The sequence below is a fragment of the Bufo gargarizans genome, chromosome 1 (genome assembly GCF_014858855.1).
Source record: "Bufo gargarizans isolate SCDJY-AF-19 chromosome 1, ASM1485885v1, whole genome shotgun sequence".
Classification (NCBI taxonomy): domain Eukaryota; kingdom Metazoa; phylum Chordata; class Amphibia; order Anura; family Bufonidae; genus Bufo; species Bufo gargarizans.
This window is the reverse complement of record NC_058080.1, coordinates 402,785,038-402,796,240: the sequence shown is the minus strand read 5'-3', so window position 1 is coordinate 402,796,240 and position 11,203 is coordinate 402,785,038. Positions and strand designations below refer to the sequence as shown.

Genomic DNA, 11,203 nt, shown 5'->3' with positions numbered 1-11,203 from the left:
ACGCTGGAATTCAGTGAGCTCTTTTGAACGAGCCATTCTTTCCCAAAATTTTGTAAAGGCAGACTGCATGGCCGGGGAGTGGATTTTATACACCTGTGGCAATGGGACTGAATGAAACACCTGATTCAATGATGACAGAATGAAAGATCAGGATAAGTAGATGTTGTAGGTATTGTTAAAAGATGATTCAAGTTTCAAAGCACTGGTGATTAGCCTGACATTAAAGGATTTAGCACTATTTACTTAGTTCTCGCAGTACGGTTCTGTATACTTGTCACATGACTGCTGCAGCACATCTCATGTTGTTGACGTGATGTCACTGCTGCAGCCAGGTAAACAGAGCCTGGCCAGAAGTCCCAGTCTCTGCTAAGTAACTACAGCTCACTGCTTTACTACAGCCTACTCCTCAGTGTTGTATGGTTTCTTTATCTGGGATACACCTGTTAGAGGCATGGTAATTACAAATAAACATATACAACTGTTTTCATCTAATTGATTACATACTGATGGATGGATAGTGTTTTGTTCTACCATGATTATCTAGATTGTCCATATCCAGCTACCTACAAACCTCACCACACTGACAAAAACAGTCAAAGAGAAAACAGATCTGCAGATCTCGTTCTTTAATAGCTGGGAAAAAAAAAGTTGTTTTACCATGTTGTTAATTGAATGAAGTATTGATAAGTGTACAGTATTCTATATTGGTATAGTGAGTCAATAAATCTGTTCAATGTATTCATGCCCTCCTTGCAAAACTATTAATACAAGAAGGTCATGTACAAATTTCTATTTTGGTTAACTCTGTATTGGATAGTCTAGAATTTTCAGTTTCTCCTTCACAGCATATTCTTCTGTAGTGAAGCCCGTAGTCAAGTAATTTCATCCCTTTTCTGAAATTTCCATAAAAAAACCAACTTGACGTAGCAAAATCACAACTTTGAGTTCATCCGGCCCATAAGTGCTTCCAGTTTCATTGCCAGACCCATATTTCCTTTAATCTTCAGCTTTCCCGACATGAATGCCATTGTAGGCTTCAGTTTACCTGTAATGAAGAAATCCCATAGGTACTACTACTAGAAAACAACAGTGGCATTTTTTCTGCATAGATTTCCATTGTTAAAAAAAGTATACTTCATCGTCTTGTAAGACTTGCTACTGTGGGTAAGATAACATGAAAAAAATATAACTTGATAACGCTTTTATTGCTTATGATAAAATGACCAATTACTTTAAATAACATCTACAAGTGTGCTGGAAAGTATGATCAACTAATGATTATACTGTTATTTGCTCAATGGGAGACAGCAGCTCTGATGGGCAGTGCCGTCCCCTTGCGTAGTACAATAGATTCCCTAGTTTACACACCAATCCATTCCAAACAGGACCACTGATGTATGGCCACATGACCACACCTTAATCCTCCTTTGAATAATACTGCACATGGCATGCGTAAATAACACACAAACCATTTGCAGTATTATCCAATGCAGATAGACAGGACTGGTCTCCTGTCCCTCCATCAATGGTCATCTTAGGTCCACACTGCTGTGTAATGGGGTGAGGGTTTGATTGTAGTACATAAGTGGGTGGCACTGTTCAGCTGGGGACAACAATGTTGATGGGCTTAGAACTGTAATTAATAATAGTACTGCTTCCAGCACATTTGTAAAAGTTAAAATTAAGTGACTAACCCCTTTTAATATAAGCAAAGGTAACAACAATAGCACAGTTCTTTATGTCTTTGTTCTTTTACAGCAGGGATGCTCAACCTGCGGCCCTCCAGCTGTTGTAAAACTACAACTCCCAACATGCCCGGCTGTAGGCTGATAGCTGTAGGCTCTCCGGGCATGCTAGGAGTTGGTTTTGCAACAGCTGGAGGGCCGCAGGTTGGGCATCCCCGTTTTACAGATATTCATCTTGTTTTAACTTAAAGTAGTTCTACAGTTTTTTCTTTATCATGATCTCTCCTCTGGCTAGATAATCAGCATCTGATCAGTGGGGGTCTGAAACCCAGGACGACCGCCGATCAACTCTTTGAGAAGACAGCGGCGCTCCAGTAGTGCAGCGGCGTTTTCTCTGTTTACCGCAGGCCCAGTGACGTCACCACTAGTATAACTGGCCTGGGCGAGGCAAAGCCCTGTTCACTTGAACGGAGCTTAGCCGCGCCCAGGCCAGTGATAATAGTCATGACGTCACTGGGCCTGCGGTAATCAGAGAAAAGGCTGCTGCGCTACTGGAGCGCCGCTGTCTTCTTAAACATCTGATCGGCGGAGGTCCCAGGTGTCGAACCCCCGCCGATCAGATGCTAATGATCTATCCAGAGGATAGGTCATCAGAAAGAACTAACTGCAGACCCCCTTTAACTATATGTGTAACACCATTCTGAACAATTATTTCTTAACACTAATGAATCATGAAGACTTCTGCAATAATTTATTCCATTTCTAGAAGGTATCCAATGCCCACATCTCAAAAGAAATACCATAAACTAACCTGTAAACATCTTTACAAAGTCCTCACTATCCATACTCATCACCACATCTGCTTTGATAGGTGGTTCACCTTTTCCAACGGCACCCTTGTCATTTTTCAGATCCATATACCATGTGCCTTCATCTGAACCTAAATAAAGAAGCAAAACAACCACGATCAGTGAATCAATGCTGGCAGGTCCTTCTCCCCTCATAATCACTAGTGGTGGCAAGTCCTGTTAGAACTTTAAATATATTCATTCTCAGATCTTATCTAATATTACTTGTTGTTCCCATTTTGTTTAGTAAGGGGTTGCAGTTACAGACAATGAGAATTATCCAACTATAGTACTCCTTTATTACTGCGGAAATTATAATAAAAGCTGTAGTCTTGAAGATAACATAATTTGCAGTTGGACATTGGCATCCATGCATGCCCTGTATTAGTAGATGTGTGTACATACTAGATCTCCAGTAATTACACTCCTTGGAATCAGTAAGTAGGTTGTACTAATTATACAGCTGATACTTCTGTTATAATCTGGTTTCCCTTTAGAAGTCACTGGGGAAGATATACTAAGACTAGTGTTACAAACGTTAGTTTTAGTATAAAGTTGATTGGCACAGAATTGGCTAAATTCATTAAGTGGCCTGTATCTCCCTGCATTAGAAATTCAAATCAAAGCCAGTAAATCTGTCAGAGGCCATGCCCCTCTGGCTAATATGTGCCCAGTTTTCAAAAGAGAAGTGAAGAGTCGCAAACTATGGCACAAACATGGCATGCACCATAATTTGCAACCTTTTTACTTTACAATAGCAGTATAAAACACTTGATAGATGTCCCTCATTGTCTCTTGCTTTCAGCCACAGTTACAATGTCTGCAGCTTCTCCCTTCTTAAGACCCCTTTACACTGCTCAGTGTTTGGGGAGGTTATTGCCAACAAGTGTTCATATGAATCCCAGTAATCGTGATCTGCTGGTGTAAATTTTATGCCCATTACCCGATGAAAGCGAAAAACGCTCCTTCATCGGATAATAGGATTGTTCCTGCAGACAACTAATCAAGACTAAGCCTTTCTCGGCGAAACGCGTGTCGAGGTACAGCTCTGGTCATGGACCTTGGGATCCGGCATACCATGGGTAATTTGTGTTTTTGCTTCATGCATGGCTAGTTTGTTACTTTAGTGTTATATATTGCTTACACATAGCATCCTTGCTTCGCCGCCCCTGTCTGATATCATTTGGTCATTTGTATTATCTGATGGCCATCTATGTTACCGTAGGTGGGCAAGTTTGCCATGTGTGACCACATTGACCCTCTTATTTTTTGCATGCAGCACACACATGTTCATAGGTTACTTTGGGCGAACTTACAGCTCTCCCATTAGTATGCGGTTAAATACCCAGTGTCTGTGACCCTCTTTCCCTGTTAGTCTGCTATATGTGAGGGTGGCTGGTCTTGGTCCCGGGATCAAGACCAGCCACCCTCACAGTGTATTTAATAAACTACATGTATTTTATATGTGGGCTCTCTTATTACTTATGGGGTTATTGGTCTTTTTTCGTTGGTTGGCTCAGATATTATACTAGAACCCAGTGTATCTATACACCCAATTTGAGTTTTTTTTCTTATAGGTTGGAATCACTTTCTTTAATTAATTTTGCTAAAATCTTGTGCTCAACAGCTCCAGCACATGCCGAACAATTCCTATATTAATGAGTTCATGGCTTTCCCAGTCTATCTGCTGCCAATTCATATGAGAGAAAAAAAAAAAAAAAAAACTAAGAGGCTAGGAGTTTAAAGGGGTTGTTATTGATGACTTATCCTCAGGATAGATCATCAATATCAGATTGGCGAGGGTCTGACACCCAGCGATCAGCTGCATGAGGAGATGGCGCGCGCGCACGTGCCGCCGCCGTTCTCTCTTCCTGTCCGCTGCTGCAGTCTATGGCAAAGACTATAGACAGCAGCGGGCAGGAAGAGAGAAGGGAGATGGCAGTGCGTGCGTAGTCTCCTCATGCAGCTGATCGGCGGGGGTGCCGGGTATCAGACCCTCGCCAATCTGATATTGATGACCTATCCCGAGGACAGGTCACCAATAGGAAAAGCCAGGACAAGCCCCTTAATTTGTCCTAAAACTTTGCAGTCTACCCCCTTATACACCTCAATCAGATATTCAGAGAACCAGGAAGTAAAAAAATAAATAAATAAAAAAATATATTATAAAATATATATATATATATATATATATATATATATATATATATATATATACTTTTCATCCCTCAGCTGTCTTTAAAGGAGTGCTGCGACCCAACAATTACACCTAGAAAGCTTAGCTCTAGTCCTTATACTTGAAGATAATAACATTGGATTACATAAACCCCTACCTGCAAGCACAAACTGGTAAACTCCATTTACAGACTTGACAGCCTCCTCATTGATAGATTTTCCAATAACAGCAAACGTTTCCTCCACAGGACTACTGAGACTTGAGGCCACTTGTTTACCCTCCTTGAAAGCTGCAGACCCTCCTTGAAAATATAAAGAACGAAAGAAACAAAAAAAAGTTGATGCATTTTCAGTAAGCGACAATCCAAGCAAATGAACATTTGTAACATTTTACATCCACATCTGCGGTATTGTATTCCGGTAGTAGACTATCAAAATAACTGGATGTGGCATAGTCTGACACAGCAGATCCCTATAAATTATTAGGGGATCATTTGAGTTTGCCAGCTTTTTGCAAAAAAACAAACAAACTGCATTCCTCAGTTGTCTGCTATGCCAGATAACGTAATTCTTGTAGTCTGCGTCTCTGCCAGAACGGACTACCAGAATACAGTCACGCAAATGTGAATATAGCCTTACAAAAAGTCTGTTAGGGTGAATTCACGCATATTTTTAGTAGTGTTTTTCTTGCATATAAGGTTTTCAGAGCTGTTTTCGCAGGAAAAATGCCAATTCCTAATGTTAGCATAAAGGGAATGTGTCATCAGAAAATGACCTGTTTAAAGAATTTTGGGGTTGTTAATTTTAATTTTTCATGTCACCATATTTATAAAAAGATAAAAAAAATCCTAAAAGCCTGAAATACACTGGCAATAAAGACTAATAATAGGCACCACTTAGATCACTTTTCAGCAGTCATCTCATTATCACAGGCAAGATTAGAATGACATATCACCTATATATAGATAACACAGGATCCACCATTCACAAATATCACAGCTTATCTACTCCCTCCTGACCTCTGCACAGGTCACAGAGCATGCCTAGAAAACTCACCCATAGAAGTCAGTGATGTCCTCTCCAATCCTTGTGTCTATGGTCCATGTGGCTGCTGTAAAACATCTCTATTATGTCTCATTCACACGTCAGTGTTTAGTCAGTGATATCCATCATTGATTTTGAGCCAAAACCAGGTGCGGCTCTAAAACACAGAACAGGTGCAGATCTTTCCTTTATACCTTATGTCTGTGGAGGCTCCACTCCTGGCTTTGGCTCACAGTCACTGATGGAAATAACAGACCAAAACAATGATGTGTGAACGAGGCTTTAGGCTGGGTTCACATCTGCGCTTTTAATTCCGGCAGAAGAACAGAGTGCCGAAATTCTTTGTATCTGGTGTAAATGTCGGCTTTCTGACAGACAAAAAAAACCTAAATGCAGCATTTTCATATATACCAGAAAGTAGGCGGATCCCATTACAGAGAATGGGGATCCGGCGGTGCCAGGTACTGCATACTCTGGCAGTCTGTTCCTCTGCCGGAACAAACTAACGGAGTTAAAAGCGCCTAAATGTTTTTCACAAACGCTCAGGTAAGATGGCAGCCCCATAATCATGTTCAGGAAATAGAATTTAAAAAAAATCTGCAATCAGAAAATAAAAACTGGGAGTATTTTTTTCCTAACCACAGCATGTTGATACTGGCATTTTTCAGACATTGTCTATTCTACTGGAAAAAAAAAAAAAAAAAAGTGAAAAATAGATCCACAAGTTTGTTTTGGAAAAAAAAAAAAAAAAAAAAAACATAAAAACATGCAGTGGGACTTTTTAGTGGTAAAATAAAACTCCAGACATAATTTGTGTGTGAAGGAAACCTAAATGAAAGTTAAAGGATGTAGTCACATACCAAACTTCTCCATTTTACTGGTGAGCTTATCTGGAGCGTCATCTAAAAAGAAATCTGGAAGCAATGGATGTCCTATAAAATAAACATACCACATGTTAATTTAATCTTAAAGATCAAGTTCAAACATGAGCACCACTTTACAGATACAACTGATCTACATGACAAAAATGGACTTATGATCTATAGTCCATTGCTGGCTTTACTTCTCAACTTCATGTCTTCTTGGATTTTTCCTGTCACACCACTTTTCTTAGATCTTAAGGCCCCTTTCACACGGGCGAGTTTTCTGTGCGGGTGCGATGCGTGCGGTGAACGTATTGCACCCGCACTGAATCCTGACCCATTAATTTCTATGGGGCTGTGCACATGAGCGTTGATTTTCACGCATCACTTGTGCGTTGAGTGAAAAATCGCAGCATGCTCTATATTGTGCGATTTTCACGCGACGCAGGCCCCAGGTTGCGTGAAAATCGCAAGCAAGTGTATTCACTATTATTTTCCCTTATAACATGGTTATAAGGGAAGATAATGGCATTCTGAATACAGAATGCATAATATAATAGTGCTGGAGGGGTTAAAAAATAAATAAATTAACTCCCTTTCTCCTCTTGATCGCGTAGTTCCCGGTCTCTTTACTTCTTGAATGACGAGCTGTGGGCTAAATGACCTGTGGTGACGTCAGATCACATGCTCCATCACCACGGTGATGGACCATGTGATTGGAGCATGTGATCTGACGTCACCACAGGTCATTTAGCCCACAGCTCGTCATTCAAGAAGTAAAGAGACCGGGAACTACGCGATCAAGAGGAGAAGGTGAGTTAACTTTTTTTTTTTTTTTTTTTTTAACCCCTCCAGCACTATATACTATGCATTCTGTATTCAGAATGCTATTATTTTCCCTTATAACCATGTTATAAGGGAAAATAATACAATCTTCAGAACATCAATCCCAAGCCTGAACTTCTGTGAAGAAGTTCGGGTTTGGGTACCAAACATGCGCGATTTTTCTCACGCGAGTGCAAAACGCATTACAATTTCCTCGCATGGAAAAATCACGCATTTTCCCGCAATGCACCCGCCTCTTATCAGGGCCAAAAATAAGACGCCCGTGTGAAAGACTCCTTAAAGGAAACCTGTTACATTGAAAATGCATTGCGATCTACAGACAGTATGTTATAGAGCAGGAGGAACTGAGCAGATCGATGTATAGTTTTGTAGAAAAATATTCAGTAAAACTTGTAATTTAATAAAAAATGTATACTCATTCTGGGCTTTGAAGTCAAGGATGTGGTCCTATATCTGTATACAGTCATAGAAGGAAGGTGGTCAATCAATGATATAACCGTCTACTTGACATCAAAAATCAGAATGAGCAGGAATTTAAATGAACAAAATACAAGTTTGCTCTAGATCCTGCACACTCAGGCATCTCCGCAGATCCCATAAATGCTCGATTGGCGATAAACCTGGCAACTGGGCAGGCCCAGGAAGTGCTGCAATATGGCAGAGACATTTCTGGGTAGCCCTTGCTGTGTGTGGCTGATGACAAAATGCCGGTTGGAAGCCATGCCATCCACGAGAGATCGCCTACAACACAGGGACGACTTAGTTTTTTTCCCCAAGGGCCAATTTAAGTTCCCAATCCACTCCTGAGGACGGAAACAGTTGGTACAGTGCTAGGTTTTTTCCGTGAGCTCCATAGATGCTGAGGGAATAGGTGTGGAAAAGTGATACATGTACATTGAGGGAAAACCCCATTAACCCATATACAGCCGAGGACGCAGTCTAGTTTGGTACTTAAGGTTACAAGATTTTTTTCCCCTTTTTATCATCTCGACATTTCAAAAGCCATAACCCCCCCCCCCCCCAATCAACATAGCTGTATGTAGGCTTGTTTTATGCAGTAAAATTACTATATAGTTATGATTATATATATTTTACACAACTAGTTAGCATATTCTAGTCAAAGTCAGATATCCGCTTAAGGCCTCATACACATGGCCGTTGTTTTGGTCCGCATCCGAGCCGCAGTTTTGGCGGCTCTGCTGCGGACCCATTCACTTCAATGGGGCCGCAAAAGATGCGGACAGCACTCTGTGTGCTGTCTGCATCCATTGCTTCGTTCCGTGGTCCGGCAAAAAAAATAAAAATAAATAACCTGTCCTATTCTTGTCTGCGCTTTGCGGACAAGAATAGGCAGTCCGTGCCGTTCCGCAAATTGCGGAACGCGCACGGACGCCATCTGTGTTTTGCGGATCCGTGATTTGAGGACCGCAAAACACACAACGGTCGTGTGCATGTAGCCTAAAAGTGGTAACAAATTCATAAAATTTGAAAGGAAAGTTAATTAAAGGGAACAGTCACCATGGAAATGCAGTACAGTCTGAAGGCAGCATGTTATAGAGCAGAATCTGAGTAGATATATAGGGAAAATATTTATTTTAAAGGGGTTGTTCCATGAAAAATATTCTAGTTTTGAAACCAACACAGAATCTGAATACTTTTGTAATTGCATTAAAAATTTTGTATAGCCAGTGAGTTATTCAATAAAATGTATCTGTATAGTGCGACTTAATTTCTTTGTCCAGCTCACTGAGAAGGCCGCACATGCTCAGTTTCATTCTTCATCTGCCTCCTGAGCTGTGATAGGGAGAGCATGGACACGCCCTCTTATCTGCAGCAGGAAAGACACGTCCCCTTGAGCTGTCAGCTTGATATAAATCCAGCAGAGCAATGAATGGGGAGATCTCTGGATCTATGTGAGGTACAGGGCTGGTTCTAGCTTTGTTAGAAAGAGATGGTCATGTACTGTATGATGTCTGATTTTCATTTTTTACATTAATCATGGGAGAACCCCTTTAACTTGTCATTTTTTTTCATTTAAATCTCTGCTCTCTTTATGTTTAGGAGTCATGTGGGTGGACCTACTAAGTAATGGACAGCCTTCCCTGTATGCTTAGTCATGCAGAGTTAGCTGTCCACGCCGCCCACATGACACCCAAGCGTAAAAAGAGCAGAGATATAAATTAATTGCAAGTGTTACTGAATCTTTTCCCATAAAGCTATATATCAATCTGCTCAGCACCTCCTGCTCTAAAACATGCAGCCCGCAGATTACACTGCATTTTCATAGTGACAAGTTCCCTTACATACAGTCACATTCATATTATTGTGTACATTAGGGATCGACCGATTATCGGATTTACCGATATTATCGGCCGATATTCAGGATTTTGAACACTATCGGTATCGGCATTTATTTTGCCGATATTCCGATAGTGTATGGGGAACACAGATCGCGCTGCTGACAGCGCTCTCCGTGTTCCCTCAGCAGCAGCACAGGGGAGAAGGAAGCAGTGTCTCCTCCCCCTGTGCTGCTCCTGCCGCTGCAGCCAATGAAAGTACAGGGGACAGGAGGAGGGGAGGAGCTATGGCCACTGCTCCACCAATGAAGATTAATCTATCATTCATTCATATACAGGAGGCGGGAGCTGGCTGCAGGATCACATAGCCGGCTCCCGGCCTCTATGAGCTGTAGCTGCGATCTGCGGTAGTTAACTCCTCAGGTGCCGCGGATCGCAGCTACAGCTCATAGAGGTCGGGAGCCGGCTATGTGATCCTGCAGCTCCCGCCTCCTGTATATGAATAAATTAGAGATTAAGCTTCATTGGTGGCGCAGTGCGCCCCCCAAGCCCCCCAGTATCAGACATTGGTGGCGCAGTGCGCCCCCCTCCCCCCCAGTATTAAGCAGTGGTGCGCCCCCCCCACCCCAGTCGCAGTGCGCCCCCCACAGGATCCCCTCTCCCCTGCTCCTCCGATCGGAGCCCCAGCAGTGTAATGCTGGGGTTACCATGGCAGCCAGGACGCTATTGAAGCCCTGGCTGCCATGATAAGCTCCATGCTGCTGTGTGCACAAAGCACACAGCAGCAGGGACAGTGTGAGCTCCTATTCACCCTGATAGATCTCTATCGGGGTGAATAGGACAAGGGTTCTAGTCCCTAAGGGGGCTAAAAGTTAGTTTAAAAAAAAAGTTACAAAAATAATAATAAAAACTCCAAAATATTAAATATAAATGAAAAAGAAAGATTTACAAAAAAAATAAAAAATACACATTAACAATAAACATTAATTTTCAGCAGATGTGGGAATTTTAATTTTTTTTTCAAAAATGAAAATTCCCAGAATATCGGTATAAATTATCGGCTATCGGCCTGAAAGTTCACAAATTATCGGTATCGGTATCGGCCCTAAAAAATCAATATCGGTCGATCCCTAGTGTACATGTCTAAAAGTTAGTACCTGGAGATACTGCATAGACATCAAAATCCTTGATCCCCTCAGATCTCAGTAACTCCTCATCAATTACAATGTTTCCTGTATAATTCTTTGGCTTGGTCAAAATGGAGTATGCAGCATCAGCTATGATGTCAGTGGTCCTGCACTGCTTCTCCACCCCTGATCCTCCCAACATATCCATAGCAGCTGTATGTATAGCTGTGAAAAGTAAGGAAAAAACACAGTACTCATAATTCTAATGTTCTAAATCAATAGCAGACATACACCATATAGAAACAATGTGGTATAATG

At 41.5% G+C, this 11,203-nt stretch overlaps 1 protein-coding gene across 1 annotated transcript in view; it reads right to left on the bottom strand.

Annotated features, from left to right (window-relative positions):
- Window positions 1-609: 609 nt before the first annotated feature.
- Window positions 610-11,203, bottom strand: part of HSDL2 (hydroxysteroid dehydrogenase like 2) — a 41,218-nt gene continuing 30,624 nt past the window's right edge. Inside the window, exons 8-12 of the mRNA XM_044271243.1 lie at window positions 10,916-11,110; window positions 6,613-6,684; window positions 4,867-5,010; window positions 2,497-2,625; window positions 610-1,045 (exon numbers count right to left, since the gene is read on the bottom strand). Of these exons, the coding sequence (XP_044127178.1) occupies window positions 933-1,045; window positions 2,497-2,625; window positions 4,867-5,010; window positions 6,613-6,684; window positions 10,916-11,110 (653 nt within the window). The 3' untranslated portion in view covers window positions 610-932. The remainder of the gene's footprint in view (window positions 1,046-2,496; window positions 2,626-4,866; window positions 5,011-6,612; window positions 6,685-10,915; window positions 11,111-11,203) is intronic.